At 55.3% G+C, this 19,312-nt stretch overlaps 1 protein-coding gene across 6 annotated transcripts; it reads right to left on the bottom strand.

The window, feature by feature from the left end:
- Nucleotides 1-604: 604 nt before the first annotated feature.
- Nucleotides 605-19,312, bottom strand: IGSF9 (immunoglobulin superfamily member 9). Of its 6 annotated transcripts, none has more exons than XM_055363360.2 (22): nt 19,189-19,312; nt 16,998-17,229; nt 16,564-16,752; nt 11,282-11,434; nt 10,349-10,503; nt 9,994-10,111; nt 8,276-8,417; nt 8,020-8,165; nt 7,785-7,927; nt 6,106-6,246; nt 5,652-5,822; nt 5,406-5,522; nt 5,047-5,197; nt 4,734-4,857; nt 4,288-4,463; nt 3,785-4,035; nt 3,486-3,570; nt 3,233-3,409; nt 2,946-2,988; nt 1,753-2,613; nt 1,350-1,477; nt 605-1,116 (listed from the first exon to the last, which is right to left on the bottom strand). In XM_055363360.2, exons 2-22 carry the CDS (start codon nt 17,053-17,055, stop codon nt 935-937), a joined length of 3,711 nt encoding a protein of 1,236 aa, XP_055219335.1. In that variant the 5' UTR covers nt 17,056-17,229; nt 19,189-19,312; the 3' UTR covers nt 605-934. The 6 variants fall into 6 exon arrangements, with proteins under 6 accessions (XP_055219335.1, XP_055219340.1, XP_030867212.2 ...); XM_055363365.2 differs by having other exon boundaries at nt 7,785-7,879; XM_031011352.3 differs by lacking the exon at nt 5,652-5,822 and having other exon boundaries at nt 19,189-19,311.

The following is a 19,312-nucleotide window of genomic DNA, read 5'->3' as shown; positions in this document are numbered from 1 at the left end:
CTGGCTCCCCACCTGCTCTACCCTTTACCTGCTGTGTGACTGTTGTGCATTCTATGCTTGAGTTCCCTGGTCTATAGAACAGAGCTAATAGTACTACCTAATTCATAGAATTGTAGAGAACTAAACAGTCCACCTATAGGGCTTAGAGCAGTGCCTGGCACATAGTGAATACTATTATTAGTATTACCACCATCTATCTGTGAGGGTCCTGAGGACTCCCCCCCAATATGTGGCATTTGTCCCAGCACACGATATTAGCGTTCACTAAATGTGGCCTTGAATGCAACATCTTCCTTTGTGCTACAATAACCAACACATAGCTTTATCACGGAACTTATCACATCATACGGTAACTATTTCTTTACTTGTCTGCCTCACTGACTAGAAAGAACTCCTCAAGGGCAAAGGCATGCTTCAAGAGCTTTGTATTTTCTCAGTATCTACTTCAACGGCTGGCCTTTAGTAGCTGGCCTCAGTAAGCACTCAATAAATGTTTCTTGAATGAATGCTGAATGCACCTCCATTTATTCAAGAAGATTCTCCTCTTCTTTAAGGGTCCAGGTATTTTCCTGGCACTCTCTCAAAGACAGATAACACACAGAAACATCTTTCAAACTTTGTTTATTCACCTGTAAAAAACTTCACACACACACACACACACACACACACGGAGAGAGAGAGAGAGAGAGAGAGAGAGAGAGAGAGAGAGAGAGAGAGAGAGGCAGACCTAAGATCCCTGTTCCAATCCCCAGACTCACCTAGGGGGTCAGCACATACATTCCATACCAAGGTGACCCAAACCCACTATCAGGGTCTGTGCCTGGGCACCAAAGGGGCAGGCAGGGGCAGTGCCCTCGTTTGAAACTAGGTCTGTCTGATTGGGGGCCTCCTTTGCAGGTCCATATGCCTTTTCACAGCCTCACATTAGGGATGTTCACAGCAGAGTGGCCTGTTCGGGGTGGGGGACTGGCTGTCGATAGGCTGGTAGCCGAGCCCTAGTAGCATCTCGGCGGCGGCGGAAGGCCAGGAATTCCTCCCGAAGGGCAGCACAGCGGGCCTCAGGGCCAGTAACATGGGCAGTGTTCAGGAGGCAGCCCTCCTCTGGAGTCTTCACACCTGCAAGAGGCGGGCAGGACAATGAGAAGAAGCCCTGAGGTTCACTGGGTGAAGAGCTCAGATGTGAAGCTCGCTAGGCCCTTCCAGTACAGATGGCCCAAGGGGGCAAGGCACAGTCTAGAGCAGAGGAGCCTGGGAGGCAGGGCCTGACTGGGAATAGATGGGTCCTAAGGTGGCGGGGGGATGTGGGACAGTATGGCCAAGATGCCTGCCTTTCCGGGGGGCTCACACACCTAGCTCTGGCTCAGCTTCAGGTCTGAGCCGGGAGCTGGCCAAGCCTAGGTGCAAAGTCTCCAGCAATTCCATGTCCCCAGGGAATTCTGAGTCCCACTCATAGTTCTCATCCACAGATGTGTTCCTCCTGTGAAAAAAAAAAAAAAAAAAGGCAAACATATGGTGTGGGTGGAGGAATAGAGGCTGTTCAGAAAAGTCTGAATTCAGCGACCGCAAACTCACGTTAGGTCATGGGTTTCCCCTGAAAAATCCCTGGACCTCAGCAAAAGCTTCTAAAAGGAGACAAGTTTTCCCATTCCCAGGGTGGGAGTGGAGCAGTGAAGGTGCAGGGTATTGGGAAAGGGGTGAGAGGTATGGGGTGGGACTGAGGCGGAGGCAGGGATGGGCAAGGACTGCTCTCACCTCTTGCTGACTGTCACCACATGCTCCCTTCGGGGCCATCTCTCAGGGCCACTGGCCCAGCTGCTGGTGTCTCCTGGAGCAGGGCTGAGGTAGCTGCCTCCTGCAGAGGGGGCTGTGGAGGGGGGCCGCAGGAACGAAGCACTGCCTCGCCCGCTGCTCTGGCTGGTGAGGCTGCCTCGAGGGGCAGCAGGGAGAAGGCCTGGCAGCAGCCGCTCCCTCAGTGTCCAGTCAGCCAGGGCTGTGTAAGGGGGCTCTGCAGTGGCCCCAGCCCCTACCACAGCCCCAGGAAGTGATTCCCTGGGGGACACAGGAGGGGTGTCTGGAGAACGAAGGAAAGATGAAGTGGGACAGCGCCGGGTATCCATGTAATCTGGGGGTGCAGTAGGGCTGGGCTCCTCAAGAGGGGGCCAGTCCCCATCCACATTCATCTCTCGGAAGAAGGGCAGGCTCAGGTACTGGAGCAGGGGTCCGGGACCTGGCAAGGGACTGGGTGGGGCTGCTGGAGGGGGTGCCACAGGGCTGATGTCTTCAATGCAGAGGGGCTGGGGTGCCCCACTGGGGCTGCTGCTGCTACAGTCAAAGGACCGGGCCAGACGCTGGGCTGGAGTCCGAGGTTCTGCCTGCTCCCGGCCTGACCTTTCCTGGGGGGCCGCCACAGTGGGCCCCATCACAAAGCGCCCGTCTGGGCCCCGGCAAATGGGCTCCAGAGGTAAGGGTCCCCGGCTAGATGGAGGATCTGGGTGGGGGCTGGGAGTTCCGGCAGGATCCCCCCAGAGCAGACTCTGGCGCAGGCTGGGGACTGGGGATCCCTGGAGCTTCAGCTTCGCCACGCTGTCAGGACTGCCTGAGCCCAGAGCAGAGCTGGGGAAGGACAGGAGATCAGGGTCTGTGGTAGGGGCAGGTCCCCCTCCCAGGAGCCAGCGTCAGGCCTTGAGAGGTTTGGTGAACAACAGAGCAGAGCTAGGGAGAACAAGTGAGGAAAGGACCAACAAGATGGAGGGGTGGAGGGAAGGCACAGGCCATACTGGACCGGCCTCAGGCTGGGGCCACTGCACACCCCTTCTTACCCTGTCCCACTTTTGTTCCTCCCCAACACCCAACATCCCCCTGGTAAAGATGCAAAAAAGGAAGCAGAAGATACTGGCACGTACAATGGAAAGGCAGAAGAAAGCCAAGGAGGTGGAGGCACTTACGGTGCAGCTGACTTCCCGGTCGGAGAGAAGATAAGAGGTGGATCTGGAAGGGCACGAGAATAGTAGGTGACACAGGCAAAAATCAAGGCCCTCTAGGCGGAGACTCTCTCACCCAACACCAGGCGCCCAACCCCATCCGGCTGGGAAAAGCGTAGGCAGGACCAGATGCAGGACTAAGAGAATGCACCTGGATCACACAGGAGCGAGGGCTTTTCCCCCAGGTAGGAGGGGCTTAAGGAGGCTAGGCCCAAGTGCGCAGTAGCAGGGCTGAGGGTGGAGGGGCTTACCTTGGCGGAGGCGCTTGCGGCGGCGGCGGGCAGCCCTGCGCCGGTTCATGAGGCAGGCGGCCAGGATGCTCACAAGGACGGCCACGCCCAGAAAGCAGACTCCGCCCACCACACCGGCCAGCACGGGCTGGGGCAGGAGGCCCGGCAGCTGCGTGCGCGAAGGGTAGACCTCCAGACCTAGGTAGGGGTCCACGAGGGAGGGTCAGTGGACTCGGAGCAGCCCTGGGGCTCCTCCCTCACGCCAGGTGCTCACCGGAAGTGGAGACGTTGGCCGTGTTGCTGGGGTCGCTGACGAAGCTGCCCGCGAAGGCCACGAGGCGGAACTCGTAGAGAACATCCTGCGATGGGGATGGGGTACCAGGAGGGAGGTCAGGGCCCAGCACCGCCCAACCCAGCGGCGCGCGGAAAGACCGTGCACGTGGGACGGAAGGGTGAGGTAGGACGCAGAGGTGAAGAGCTCAAATCAAGATGAGAAGATAGGGTTTGGGGAATGGAGAAGGACGCAGGAGAGCCCCTAGGAGGCCTCTCTCTGTTATCGCCTTTCGCACATACCTTGATGAGGCCTGGCACCAGCAGCTCTGTTTCTGTGCCTGCCACAGCCGGGTCCAGCACCTCCCATCCCTGGGAGCCTTGCCGGCCTTCCAAGACGTAGCCATCCAGTCTCTTAGGGACCAGCTCTGGGGGATCCCAATGCAGGAGTACCCCCCGGGGTGTCCTCACTGCCACCAGACCCCGCGGAGGGGACAGGGGAGGCGGTATCTCTGTTGGGGGAAGCCTGGGTGCAGCTGGCGTGGTAGGAAGCCCTGCATGGGACAGAAAGGCAGGTCAGAGCAAGGATTCCCAGCGCCCCTCCCCTGGCCTTCCACGACTCCCAGTGCCCAACTCTTCTCCCAGAACCCCTGAAGACAAGCTCAAATCATCTTCCACACACCCCTCTGGACCCCAAGCTGGCCAGCACCTCTGCCCCTTCCCACCCAGGGCCTCCCATATCCCAGCTCTCCCAGCAGCCCTTCCCCATCCTTGTCTCTGCTGTTCTGGGACGAGAAGCTTCTCACCTTCAGGAGCAGACAAGACGATTTCGCTGAAGGGACCACTCCCCAGCTTGTTCTGAGCTAGCACGCTGAACTGGTACTGGGTGTGGGGCTGCAGCCCTGGCACTAGGAGGTGAGCAGCCCCCACAGGCACTGCCAAGGACATCCAGTCATGGTGCATTCGGTCAGGACGCTTGGCCCTGGGAGACATGAGGACATGGGGGGCACCTTGTGAGCTAGGAAGACCAGAAGATCTGGGGTCCAGAGATCTAACCACCTCCCCTCTGCTCAACCATCCAAGGTCTCAGGACCTTGGCCCTGAATGCCTCAGAGTCTGGAAACAGGGAAGCAGAGCCAGGACTGGTGAGGGATAGAGGGACAGAAGAAAGGGCAGAAGGCCAGATAGGTTCAAGGAGGAGAGGAAAGGAGGCAAGATTGGCGCAGAGAAATGGCAGGAGCAGGTCACTCACAGTGGGGTGTACCAGACACTGAATCTCTGCAGATAACCACCATCAAAGCCAGGCTCCCAGGAGACATTGGCACCCTTGGGCAAAGCCACAACGGACACATTGGTGACAACATGAGGGCTAGTGCCTGGGCAGGGGGGAATGGAGGGATGGTGGTCAGGGCCTGAGGGAGTGTAGAGAGTAGCAGGGGCCCCAGGGCCTGACCGTCACCCATCATCATCCCAGGGGTCCCACACCCATGATCCTCTTTCTGGGCCTCCAAAAACGATTCCCAAGTAGTTTCTCCCAGCCCCTGGCCCTCTCTCCAGCCACTAACCCAGCACGTAGACGTTCGTGGAGGTGGCCACTCGGGCCACAGCATTGCTGGCACTGCATTCCCAGTGCCCGTGGGCCTCCTTGGTCAATGGTCGCAGGATGAGGCTGCTGTTGCTGTCCACCTGGGCCTGGCCTTGCAGCCCCCGGCCCACCTACAGAACCACTGGTGAGCCCTGAGGACACACGCAGCCACCCCTCACCAAGGGCGCCCCTCATCTCTCCAGGCAGCTCCAGTTCCTCCCCACCCCGCCTCTGACAGCCTTCTCCTTCCCACACCCTCCCTCCCACAAAATGGCTGGGGCACGAGAGGCAGGGGTGTAGTGGGCGCGGGTACAGGCAGAGCGGGCTCAGGAGCCTTACCTTGGTCCAAGAGACAACAGGAGGAGGGTCCCCTTGGGCGGAGCAGGGGATGAGCAGCTCCCGCCCTACTTCTTGGAAATATTCTTTCTTGGGCCGCTCTATAAAAGCTGGGGGAGCCTGCAAGCCAGATCTGGCATTGGGAGGGGCCCTCTCTTACATCTAAGGCTGGCTACTCCCCCTCTCTGTGCTCCCTGTCATGCCATGTCTCACCTCACTCTCCCTCACTCCCCCTAGCTAAACACTCACCAAGCCTGTCTCCACCTCATTCTCTCTCCATCTCTCAATTCCTCTCTGGCTCTGTTTCTGTTCCCCAGTGGGTAGGGGCTGGAGGAAAATGGTGGTGTAGTAAGGGCTGGCAGGCTTAGGCAGGACTCTCAGAGATGTACGAACCTCTGCAGAACATTCTTCCTCCCAGAGCTCCAGAGAGGGAGGCAGCACGGTCAAGGTTAGTGAGAGTTGGGGCAAACAGGATATCTTACTTCTGGATGTGTGTGACTGATGTCCCACCTCCCGAGCACCACCTCTGCAGAAACCTCTGGGATGGTATCAGGCGGCTGCTGCCGTGGCCACCATGGGAAACAAACTTGGAAACCCCTCCCCATGTGTCTGCCCCACCCCACCCCCATCAGCCTGGCCTTAGCACCATCTCCAGCCATCTGACCCACTGTCACCACAGGCCCCCGCCCATCCCCGGCCTAACCTTGAGCAGCACGCGGGTCATAGGAGAGGGCCCGGCGGTACCAAGACTGTTGTAGGGGGTGCAGGAGTATTCTCCCAGGGCATCCTCGTTCCCCAGGGCAATGATCAGTGAGCCTTCTGTGCCCTGGGACCAGCCAGGGAACTGGAAGGAAGAGAAGATGACAGCTAGAGAGAGGAGCTCAGCAGAGACAAGCCCGGGATGGCAGTACAAGAGAGGGGGTAGGACGAGAAACCCACAGCTGTGCAGAGGACTCCAGCAGCTCCATGTCTAGGCCTGACCCCTCTCTGATTTCCAGTGCTTCATTTCCTTCCTGCAGAGGGACCCCTCCCAATAGTGTGAGGCTGTGACTGCACAACTCCAGGGGGTGCCACTCACAGAAAATACACTGTGAATGGCCACCCCTGTAGTTGGGCCGCATGGGGCTTCCTGCCTGCTGGGACTTCACCTGGCTCTCTTCCCAGCACTCCACAACTAAGTTCAGAGTCTTCCACCCAAAACCAGCTCCTATTTCTCTATTAAAGGGCCCACCATCCTTCTTGCTGAAGTCTGCCTCCTCATGTTCCCTCACTCCCCCTAGTGAAATACTCACTAAGCCAGTCATCCTGGGAAGTCCCTTTTGTCAGAGCAAGAGCCCATTCATCTTCATGTCCTCTGTAAATCAGACTCCACAACTCTCACCTGGGCCATTTCAGCAGCTTCAGAACCCCTCTTCCTATGTCCAGTATCTCCTGCTACATTCCACTGGACAAGCTCAACCCCTGATCACAGCTCTGATGCTATCACACCAATGCTCAACAAATTCCAGTGGCTCCAACTGCCTGTAGACTTTTTTCTTAAATATTCAACAAAGATATGCTGAGTACTATTGTTGTAGAAGCCCCAGGTACACTATGATGAAAAGATGCAATACTAGGCCTCAAACAATTTATAGGCTCTGCAGACAAAAGATCCCAATTGCCTTGGAATGAGGCAATAGTAACTTGGCATCCAGTTCTTCCTTTTGATGCTAACCTGTCTTTCCAGCTTTCTCTGCACCATTCATGTCCCTGAAGGCACTCCAGCTCCCACCCAATTGGACGATCCATGATTCCATAAACGTACTATACTACTTCCTGCCTCTTGACCCTGGTTTCTGCAAGGGAATGACTATGTCCTCTTTGAGGCCCATCACCAAAGTCCCAGAATCTGTTGCTGGTCTATCCTCAACCACCCTAAGAGGAAGGCATGAGCTCCATCCCTGGCCTTCCAGACAGTGTTGCTGTCCTCTGCCCAGATGGTGCCCACTTTAAGGATGGATGCCTCCTTGCCCCTGCCCTCAACCCACTACCCCACACAGCACCTGGTAAGAAGTGTGTGTTCCCCCGGGACACACAATTTCCCAGTCATCACACAAAAGAACCTTCAGTTCTGCTTCTTGACTCTTTGCCATCATTTTCCCCAGAGATCATCTCTCTTCTTTCCCCAAAGAAGACACAAAACCACCACTTTAAACCATGGAAATTTTTCCTCAGGGGTTTTAAGTAGTTTCCTATGCAACATGTCTTATAACACAAATTAAATTCACAAAAGATGTGTGTCCCCAGTCACTGAACTGAATTAAACTGAGCTAACTCCACCCTGCTGTCCTGAGCAGAATAACACCAAGCTAAGACCCTCCTTCCCCTGCCCCAAGCCTGTACCTTGTCCAGCTGCAGGGCCTTTCCATCCTTGGTCCAGCTGACAAAGAGCAGTGGGGGGTTGGCACGAACCGGGCAGCGGATCACCCCCGGCATGCCTATGGGCAGGGGTGTCTCAGGAGGCATAGCTGTCACCTGGGCTGGGTCTGGGGGAAAGTAGTGGCAAGTTGGGGGAGAGGGGCTTGGCCTGGCCCAGGGGAAGGGAGCAGGCTGAGGGAGAAGCTGGGGTCAGGCTTACAGAGCACAGTGAGGTACGCAGAGGCTGAGGGTGGATGCAGGAGGCCATTGCTGGGCACACAGGTGTAGCGGCCGGCATCATCAGGCTGGGTGGCCTGCAGCCGCAGGCTCCCGTCCACCAGGATCCGCACCCGGGGCTGCAGGCGGCTGCAATGTGGCACGTGTGAGGAGGGGTCCAGGCTTTGCCCAGCCAAGCGGCTCTTCAGAGACTGTTTGTGAATTCCCCACCTCCACCCTCCTAATGAGGGTGACCCCACCTAATGTGGAAGACATTGATGTTGTCCTGGAACCAGCTGTAGGTGAGGTTAGCGGGGTATGCCTCAGCGTGGCAGGCCAAGGAAACATCCTGGGAGGCATTGACTGTGCTGTTCTTGGGGGGCACCACGATGACTGGGGGTCCTGTGGGATGCACAAGGGGAGGAAGGTGGCCTCAGCCCACAGTCTTCCCAGAACCCTGAGGTCACCTGTACAACTCTTCCCAGCTCTGCCCTCTGGAATCCTAGGGCTCATTGTTACAGGGCTTTGGGGAATGGAAACAGAAGCTTCCGCCTGTATGTAACAAGAATTCATCCTCTCCCTGAGACCCATTCTTCTTTCCAAATTCTCTCTGTTCCATCAAGAGCAACTCCATTCATGCAGTTCCACTGTCTAGGAATGGTGTGTGTGTTTGGGGGAGTCAGTTTAACTCTGCTCATTTACCATTTGTATCCCTGCTTGTCACCTCTTGAATTACTTCTCTGTCTCTGGCCCTAACCCAGGTGCCCAATACCTCACCTCAAGATGCTGCAGCAGCCCCTGACTCCAGGCTCCCCTGCAGCTGCCACTCTAATGGCCATTCATACAGAAACAGCCCCTTGAGCCACAGAATGCTTCTGCTCAGGAACCTGCAACAACACCTGGCTCCTACTACACTAAGCTCAAACCCAGCCCTGTGGACCCCTCCGATCCAAACCCTCCCTACATGGCCAGCCATCTTTCCATATGTCAGACCTCATGAACTCTTTCAGGTCAGTATGGGCAGCTGGCTGTCCCCCATCTCCATGCCTTTGCTCCCTGCACCCCCGGTCTGGAATGCCCCTCCCAAGGGCCTGGCCACGCCACATACCTCCTGCAAAAGCACCTCTAGCTACTACAGTTCCACTACTCCTTCCCCTCTCTGGGCCGGTACCGCATGAGCAGTCAGTAAGAAGAGGTCATGATGCGAGCTGACACAACAGAGCACTGACTGCATGCGGGACACTGAGTGCTAAGCACTTTACCTGCATGACCTCATTTAATCCTCACCAAAAGCTTTGTGGTGGGAATTGTCTCCATTTTCTAGATGAAGAAGTGAAGGCTCAGAGGCAGAGAGATTGTGAGGTGATTGCCCAAGGACAAAAGGAGAGGCAACATTCATATTAGGCTTCCTGATGCCACAGACGACACCTTTAACCATTACCCGGCACTGCCTTTCTTACAGTACCACGGACAGCAACACTTCCCTGTTTCCCCAATTAGTCTCACTTCCCCACAAAGATAATAGGCTCTATGAAGGCACAGTCCAGGCCTTCTGCTTCTCAGTTTCCCTTCTAAAGGAAGGATCTTGGCCAGGAATTACCATGTGCCAGTGACTGGGCTCAGCTGCACCTAAGTAAATTCTTGTAACACACCTGAGAGGTAGAGATGAGTCTCTTTATAAAGATAAAGAAACTGGGACTCAAGGAGTTAGCTGGCTCACAGCCTAACACAGGCACCCATGTCCTTTCTACTATAACACACTACTGGGCACTAAGATCGCTTTGTCTGCTTACTGAGCCTTTTAAAATTAAGGTGCTGGTTTCAGAGCAACAGCCTGCATTGGGAGCCCCCTTAGCTTCCACGGGCCCTGCCCTCAGGCACAAATCTCCCTCCTATCTTGCTGTGAACCAATTCAGCCACAGGTCACAGCCCCCTTGCATAGGTAACCCTGGACCCCAGCCCTCCCGCCAGAGAGCACCTAGCACTAGCAGCTGGGTGGCGTGGGTGGCGCTGCCCTCAGTGCTGGAGGCTTGGCAGGTGTAGACCCCAGAGCTGCCTCGCTCTACCCGGCGGATCCGCAGCGTCCCGTTCTGCACCTAGGGAAGGAGTGGGTGAGGAAGAGTCCTTTCCCCTGCCAGCCTCAGATCCTGCACTTCCGAGTTTGGCCAGCAGAGGGAGGCAGCACCCCAGGCTCGGGGCAAACAATGCCAAGCCCTTCTTCTGGCCCATCCTCCAGCCTGGCCTTTGCCTCCTCTGTCCTCTGGCCTCACTGCCAGGCCCCCACCTTCCCTTCACACTCTATATGGCTCACTCTGTCCACCCCCAGGACTCACTTGCACCTGGCCCTGGCCCTGGCCAAGGTCCTTTCCTCGGAGCTTCCACGTCACACGAGGCAGGGGGCTGCCACGGGCCACACAACGCAGGGTCACAGGCTCCAGTTCCTGCACTTCCAACACAGCAGGAGGTGTCTCCTGGAATTGAGGGGGCGCTGCAAGGGAGACAGGCATCAGGGGCCCCAGTGGGGCTGTCAGCCCAAAAAGCAGTGTCCAAGGGCCAGGGAGACCACTCAGGGGTCCAGCCTGCTGCCCACCCACCAGCCCTGCCTCATAGGAATCCTCAGCCCAGGGCCACCCTGTCTGCTGCACCCAGGCCAAATGAGGATTCTGTCAACCCACCCCCACACACTGGCCTGGGGCTGAACCCAGGTTGGATGTCCAGAGCCTGGGGGAGAGCCAAGTCCCCTCAGGAGGAGCATTGTTCTGGGAGTGAGGAGGCCTGGGTCCTAGACTCTGCTCTGCCACTAATCAGTGGCATGACTCAGCCTCACCTATGCAATGGGAATGATTACGACCTCCTTCCTACTTAGGAGTGAGAGAGAAATAATAAGGGCTTGGGTGAAAAGGTATTTTGAAAACACAAAGTGCTATATATATGTGAGCTGTGTTTCACTCAGGGCCCAAGAGCCCCCTCTCTCCCACCCACTTCCCTGGCCAGGGAAGCAGGAGGGAAGAGAAAGAGGGAGTTCCTGACACCGAGCCTAGAAGGCTGATTGAATTTATATTTGAAGAACTGAAAAGGGCAGGAGTGTGGGGGAGGGGTGAGATGCAACTACTAAGTGAGCAAACAAGGGCTCTCAGGAAGGGTGGGGCATCAGAGCTGTTTGTGGGATGGAAATAGAACTCCCTCTTCCCCTTTCTCCCACCAGCCAGAGATCCCCATCCTCCTCCTCCCCATCCTTCTCCACCACCTGCCCCCCAGCTTCATACAATTGACCGTCAGATGCACCCAGGAGCCGTTAGCAAAATCGTCTTCAGGGATGTGCTGGTCCAGGAAGAACACGCGGCACTCGTACCAGCCCTGGTCTTCCACCCGGAGACCCTCAATCTGGAGAGAGGCCCCCTTCTGCAGCCGGACTCGTCCTGGGGGAGGAGCCCTGAATCAAGGGTGCTGAAGGAACCCCATGGAAGCCCCAATCCCCTGGTCACACTGGTAATTCTTAGAGGTAAGAACAGGCTCAGTCTCTCCCAGTTACTCTGAGTGTGGGGTCCAGAGAGAGGCAGATGAGGTTGGGGTCATTCAGGACAGGTCCCTCCATTCGGCCCCTCTGACCGCTCTTGCCATTCGACAGCTGGGACCCTGTCTAGACAAAGAGAAACCTAGGGGGGACAGCAGGTGGACAAAACCTTCCCCTGAACTGCACTCGGTGTCTAGGACTGTTGGGGAAGGAAGTGAAGAGCCAGCATGTAGTCTCCTCTGGACTCTTACAGGATCTGTCCACCTCTGGGCTCTTTATGTAGGGGAAGGTGTGAGCTCCTGGGAGTACTCCTGATAGAGGATTGTTTCCCTGAAAACCTCAGCAGTGTTTGAGGCCCTAGCAGGGGGAACCCAGACCCCGCCTGCCAAAGCCCCTAATCCCTCAGGGCTATTATCAGCAGCCTAAGCGCCTTAGGGTGGCCAGAGTCCAGCCCAGCAAGCAGCAAAGTCAGCAGCCTCCTCGCCCTATCCTCTCCATGCCCCGGGGCACTCCAGTCCCAGCTGGCTGATCACACACAGTTCCACAAAGCCACACAACCACAGCACAACCAGACACCTCAATCCCACTCTTAGTCAGCATCCACACCACACTGCCAGGCTCAGACTGAGGGTGCCTACCCAAGCCCTCAGCACCCTCCCTGGACGCAACTGTGCACCCCAGACAGCTTCATGGGTCCCTGGCAGTGTAGCCTCGTGATACAAGCACACACTTGGGAGCCAGATAGACCTACGCATGAGTCCAGCTCGACTGTGTACTCTTTTGGGCAAGTTACTTAACCTCTCTCAATTTCAGTTTCCTCATCTGTAAAAAGAAGAGAAAGAAACAAAATTGGGGTGGGGTGGAGGAGAGAAATAATGTAGGGAAGGCATGTAGCATGGTGCCTGGCATCAGTGGATGCTCAAATAAAAGTTGTTGAACAAATAAATGAGCTCTAGATTTGAAATCAGAAAGCTGCACTCAAGTCCTGACCCTGTCCCTAAACTGATCACACGTCATCTTCCTTTTCTCTCCCTGCATCAGTGTACAGCACCACCACACACCAAGTCACCTTATCAGGAACCTGGCATCTCCTAGATTCCTCGATTACCTCCCATATCTACTTGCTCATTAGGTTTTTCAAATCCTACCTCCTAAACATTTCCCCTTCTCTGCCGTCCTCACCTTTACACCTGTGGCATGTCTCACCTGGGTTTCTCCAACAGCCTACTTGCCAGTCTCCCTGCCTTCAGCCTCCTCCCCTCTACATCACATTGCTCATCCCCACCTTGACCTCTGCTACGAACAAATGGAGCTTTCTTTTTTTTTAGAGACAGGGTCTTACTCTGTTGCCCAGGCTGGAGTACAGTGGTTTGATTGTAGCTCACTGCAGCCTCGAACTCCTGGGCTCAATCGATCCTCCTGCCTCAGCCTCTCAAGTAGCTAGTAGTACAAGCACGTGTCACCATGCCTGGCTAATTGTTTAATTTTTGAAGAGAGGGGTCTTGCTATGTTGCCCAGGCTGGTTTCAAACTCGTGGCCTCAAGGGATCCTCCTGCCTCAGCCTCCCAAAGTGCTGGGATTAAGCTGTGAGTCACTGTGCCTGGCTGCATTTTCTTAATCTTATGTTGTATGCAAATGCAGCTCCAAGTCCCTTTGCTAGTGTCCACCCCAGCTCTTCCTAATACTAGAAATTCTGAAGCTGTGAATGTGCTCAGCCCCTCCAGTTTGCTTCCATTCTACCTCTAGAGTGATCTATTTCAGAAATAAGAAAATCTATTTCAGAAAGAAGAGAAGGATCAAGTTGAGGCAGGCTTTGTGATCTTAGGCAAGAGTCTTTTTCTACTTAGAATGAGTTCCAGGGTGTGGATTCTCTAGCATGGGTGGACCTGCTTAAAGGGCTAGGTGTTGAAATCCCCACCCGGGAGATAAGACGAGGCCTAGCGGGTAAATATTTAACATAATCATACCCTTCCACCCACTGTCAGGATTCCTCAAGAAAGCTAATCTGCCTGGCCGCTGAGCCCTGCAGACCCCAGACTGCAACCTCTTCTGTGTCCCACATGATACTTTTCATTATAGCTCTACAAAGAAGGAAGAAGAGGGAAGGAAGATTGAGTGTGGAATACAGGCCATCTAATATTAGGCGTTGTCACCATATTTAATCCTCCCAAGAATTCCATTGTAGCTGAAGGAATTAATGTTAAGTTTCTTTCCAAAATCACATGGCTAGTAAGTGACAAAGCCAGGCTTCTTTCTCCAGACACAGCGTGCTTTCCATGGACACGGGTGTTAGGACCGAGTGCTGTTCAGGGCACTGGGGGTAATCTATGTATTCCCACTTGGGAGATGCTGGTAGCCAATGGGTAACAGTCCAAATGTTACTCAGAATATCCAAAGAAGCATACTGCATGTCCTAGCTTTTCTGTGACAGTTGGACTGCTAGACCTGTAGTGTTACAGAACAGGAAGATCGCCAGCAGGGCAGCCCTGAGTCCTCCTGAGAGTCCTGGGCCCACCTCCTGGAGGCCTCCCTCCACCTGCAGGGCTAAAGCCTGTTGACTTCAGATCTTCCCATATGCAGCGGTGTGTGAAGAAATCAGGAGACACAGTCTCTGCTCTCTTAAGCTCTCGGAAGGCAGGGAACCCACAGTCACCTAAATGGGCAAGTTCACGTCCACACATCCACAAGAAGTTCAAAAAATGGTGCTAACTGTGCCCAGACATTGCACTATGAAGCAAGAGGAGTAAGGAAGGTTTCTGGGAAGCTGTGACTGGGCAGAGGGTTAAGAATAAAAGGTGGTGAGGGGAGGTGACTAGAGCAAGCAGGGGAGTTCTAAGTGGAGAACGAGGTCACTGATTTTTATCAAACAACTCAGGGCAGAGAAAAAAATGCACATCCCTTCTGCTGTGTGGGGCATCTTGAAAATCCCAAGAAATACAGCACAAAAGCCCATCCTGCCATTTTAATGAGTTGGTCTAAGACCCACCTTAGGAAAGCTGGTGTCCACTAAGCCTAACCTTCCTTCCCTCTGGAGGCCTGGTCATGGGTTCACACCACACAGGCACTGCGCGGGCACAGGCTGGGGTGCTTTACACACAGCAGCTAACTGAATCCTACTCTTTAGTCCTAGCTTGTTTTATATTGCTTTCACTCCATGGCATCGTTGATAAATCCAGTCTCCTCTACTAGATGCTTCTAGAGTCCTCAAAGATGGGAAGCCTTCCCTTCTGTGTGGTCCCTAATCCAACAGTCTCTCTCAGGGTTCCGCACACTTTCTAGGCCACCAGCCCCACAACAGTCCCCAACCCATCTCCCCTTCACTGCCCAGAGGGTTTATGACAGAAGAGCATTGTCCTTAGCAACCTCTACCTCCTGTTGCTTAGCAACTGCAGTTCTGAGTCCCCTACACAAAGGCTGAGAGGCCCCTTCCACACTGTGAGGCAGTAAAAGGGTTAATGGGCTCAGGGGCCTCCCTCAGGTCCCAACTCCCTCAGCCAGCTCTGGCCTGACCAAGAGCTCCAGACGGAGGTAGGGGTGTGAACAAAGGATAGGAGTAGACAGTAAGTCCCAGAGGCTACTGATCACAGCCCCTCTAGCTCAAGCAACAGCACAGACAGAAGACCCACAGGTAGACAAAGTTGCTAACCATCCAGTGGCTTCAGGCCTGAGGGACCTCAAGGCAGGACACAAGCTGGAGAGAAGGAAGAGCTTCAAGTCTCCCTGGTGGAGTCCCAGGAAAAGCCCCTCCCTCTTCCACCTCCCCTTGCCTTGCCCTCAGTCAGGCAACATTATGAATCTGTCCAGCCTCAGCCCGGCAGCCCGAGACCCCTCCCAGGCCTGGGCAGGCGGAGGCAGGGAGGGAGGGCTGGTGGGCACAGCCGTTTTTTTCTCCACTGGTGCTAATTGGGGCCCGCTTTCATCCATTCCCACAGGGCTTGTGTAGACACATACACTCCCACCAGGCTGTTTGCCAATAACTGCCCCCAGTTTGAAAAGAAACTTCCCTTCTGCATCACCTGCCTGCACCTCCTCCCCTCTCTGCTCAGCCCGCCCTGTGGCAAGGCTCAGCCAATCCTGGGGTTTCCCTCAGGATTCAAACTAAAGAGGGAAAAAGTGGGGGTCTCCCCATCAACATCCTCCCAGGTGGCCTTTCCTGGGTCTCCCCTCTGAAGAGGAGGCAACAAGACTCTCTCTCGCCCCATAGCCCAGACCCGTCCTTAGGGCCTCCTGCACACTGCCCTCTGAGACCTGGCACTAAACCGCTTAGATTAAGGCTCCATCCGGGATTAGGAGGAAGCAGAGCCATTGTAGCCATTCTAGGGAGCCAGCTGGGGTGCAGCAGAAGGCGTCCAGGGAGGCTACACACGATTTTAAGTCCCAACAGGTGCCACCTAAAGCAGCAACCCAGGCCAGCCCCATCCAGTCACTGACCTTTGGGGATCCTGGGCCCTCCCCAGCCACCCTCTCTGTACACCTGTGCTTCTCTACTCAGAAGTAGGCTGAGTGTCCCTGGAAAAGCAGAGAGGTCACAGCCGCACCTACCCTGCTGCCCCATCAGCCCACTCCCTAGAAGACTTGAACCCCTGAACTAGCATTTAAGACGATGAGGAAGGGGGAGAGGGCAGAGGAGTGAGCAGATAATAGAGCCAGGACCAAGGTAGGGCCAAGAGGGGAGACTACAGATCAGGATGAAGTCTGGGAGGTTTCATGATGAGATGTAGAAAAAGCAGTTACAGAATTAGAATGGATATTTGGAATAGGGCTGCAGGATCTCCTTTGGAACAGACCACGTGGAGTCCTAAATAGCACAGCTATAAGAGTGTGAGTGTGTGTGTGTGTGTAAATGAATGAATCTTTCAATGAATTAACACTGCTTGGGAGCACAGCCATGCTTATTAAGCAGAGTTAAGGCAGCAGAGCTGGAGATGAGATCAGGGCAGGGACAAAGCAGTTCATAGGAGGCCTTGTGCGACTCTACCCAGCCCACCTTTCTTGCTGATACCACCCTACCTCCCACCTGAGGAGAACTCTTACCCACGTAATCAGGGTCAATTCGGGGAGAGTAGAGGCCGAACTGGATGAAGATGGGAAGCAGGAATCCAAAGCGCAGCCACTCGATGACATGCAGGGGGGGCCGGCCGGCCGGGGGCAGCAGGTCACAGCCCAGCACCACACTCTCCCCAGCCCGGCCCACCACCGATACCACCTCAGGCTTCCCTCGACCTGCATGATGGGTGGCATGAGGGCACAACGGGGGGCCAGGGTCAGTGCTGGGAGGGGAAGTGCCATCAGTATCTCTGTAGGCACCTTAGGACTTTGGGTGACTGGAGAAACCCCCAGTTCAGCTTCTCCAGAACCAGCCCTATTCCTCCCCTGCCCTCACATGCTCAAAGAGGAACCCTTGAGGAACACCCCCATACCCACTCCAAGGCTAACAGGGCATTCTTGAACCCAAGAGCCCAGCTTACCGTCAGCCCCCTGGCTGATGACCAGGCTGAGGACGGCCAGGCCAAGGCACCACACCATAGCCCAGCTGGCCTGCTCACCCAGCCCCTCCTATCCACAGGAGCCCAGATGGAGGGGCCAAGGGATGTCCTTCTGATCAGTTCAGGGAACAGGTTTCAGCTCTCACTCTTCTGTACAGTGAGGGCTTGGCTCATGTAATACCCGAGGAAGCTGCTCTCCGGAGAACCACCAGATCTAAATGCAAAGTGCAAGGCAACATGCAGAGTTGGCCAATACTGGAGCCCAGAAGAAACCCCACCATTAGAGAAAGGCACTGGGAAGAGAAAGGAGGGAGGAGTGTAGTTAAGTGAGGGGTAGGAGGAAGGGGGGGATCTTGAAGCCCTGGGGAGTAAGAGCAGGGGTAGGAGTACTGGGAGAATGGTGAGTGCTGAATGCAGATACTGGAAAGATGAGGAAATGGGGGAGGCTGGGAGAGTTGGGAAGGTCTTAGGAAATGTGGAAGGATTCTGGGGACGCCTGCATTCTGAGGGTCTTGAAAAACTAAGCCAGAAGAGAACTGGGGTTCCTTATATGATTGGAAAAATATTTTTGAAGGAAGTATGGTAGATCAAGACTCTCATGGCCTAGCCTGCTCTCGCTTCTTTCCTTACTCTTGATGCTCACAAGGTATAGCAGCAAGATGGAACCAGTGCTGTCGCCTTCACCCCTCTGTGACAAATAAGGGCCCTGAGGATCTCTGCTCAGGGGCAGAGAGCCAGTCAAGGGCAAATCCAGGGCCCTTAAGCCTCAGAAAGTGGTCCCCAGGACACCCTGATACAATCCCTTGTCCCATTTCCCCAGCCTGTATGAAAAACTCTGGAAGCTGAGGACCCGAGGCCTTTCTCTATTCAGTCTCCCTACACTGCTTTGGCAGTGAGTGAGTCAGGCACTTGGGAGAGGAGGAGCTGCCTCCCCCACCTGCCAGTATGGGGGATCCAGGCAGCATCCTCCAGGTCTGGACAGGTCCCGGGGCTGGCAGCTGGCGCCACTTCCTCACGATACTGCCAAGCAGCCCTCCCCCTGCCAGGCACCACCACCCAAGGACCTCACCCAAATCCCTCCCACTCACTCCCCTCCAATATCTTCAGGGTGCCAGGGTTTGTCAAGCTCTTTCTTCCCCAACCCCAGAGGCATGGTCCAAAAAAAAGCCTGTGAGTCCCTGAAGTGTACAAAATTAACCCTGGGGCATGGAGGGTAGGAGCTTCTGATAGCCCCACAGATCCTAGGGCAGTCTCAGAGAGCCAGAGGGTCCATGCCAGGGCCTGGCACTGCCAAGTGGACTCTGCTCTGAGTCCTCCAACCCACTCTTGGCCGCAAAGTTCAGGACAGACTATAAAACATCCTCCACAGAGTCTGATCCTTGCCTCTGCTTAATGATCCTGTATGTCTAACTTCTGGCAATTCACTAGCAACCAAGCCCCCTGTTTCCCACTGCCTCCAGGCAGCTCTCCCACACTTCCCTGAAAAACCTTTTTCCAAGTATATAGGAACCCCCTAGTTCTCTCCTGGTTGTTTTCCGAGACTCTGAGTAACTAGGCATCCCTAGAATTCCTCCCAGTCTCCTAATATCTTTCCAACTCCCCCGGCCTCCACTATTTCCTCACCCTTCTAGTCTCCCCACACACCACTCCCTCATCCTCCCATTACTCCCTTCCCAGTTATCGCTACTACGCACAGTCCCCCCACAATTCCAGCTTCTCGCACCTGATCTCCAATTGCAGCAGGTCTCCTGCACTATAAAGAACTCCCTTCTGGTCTCCCCACCCCCCAGCCACTTCTCCCCATCCTCTCCTCCCGAGAATTCCCCTCCCTGGGATTCTCCTGCATCAGCCCACAATACAATTCTGATACCCCACCCCCAACAATTCCTTTCTCCCTCGCATTCTCTGGTCCCCTGGAACTCCTCCTTTCCCTTAGAACCCACCAAGAACTCCCCCACATTGCCTCCAGAACTCCTGCAGTTCTCCGGGAACTCCCACCCACCCGCCAAGAATTCCACTTCACTCCCCAGAACTCCCCTAGTTCTACTCCCCCAACGAATTCCACTTCTCTCTAGAACTCCCCGCTTTCTCCTGTCCCCCATAACTCCGCACTACTCTCCATGCCCCCGCCAGCACCCCCACTTCTATACCTCCAGTACGCCCCCTCCCTCACCTGCTCCGCACCGCTCGGCTCCACTCTCGCCGCTACACAATAGGGGGCGGACCCGCCTCCCCGCCTCGGATGCCCCGAGCGCCCCCCGTCGCCCTGGAGACCGCCAATCCCCCTCCCGCGGCGG

The sequence above is a fragment of the Gorilla gorilla genome, chromosome 1 (assembly GCF_029281585.2).
Source record: "Gorilla gorilla gorilla isolate KB3781 chromosome 1, NHGRI_mGorGor1-v2.1_pri, whole genome shotgun sequence".
NCBI classification, from domain to species: domain Eukaryota; kingdom Metazoa; phylum Chordata; class Mammalia; order Primates; family Hominidae; genus Gorilla; species Gorilla gorilla.
The sequence above is the reverse complement of the archived record's forward strand: the minus strand, read 5'-3'. Positions and strand labels throughout refer to the sequence as shown.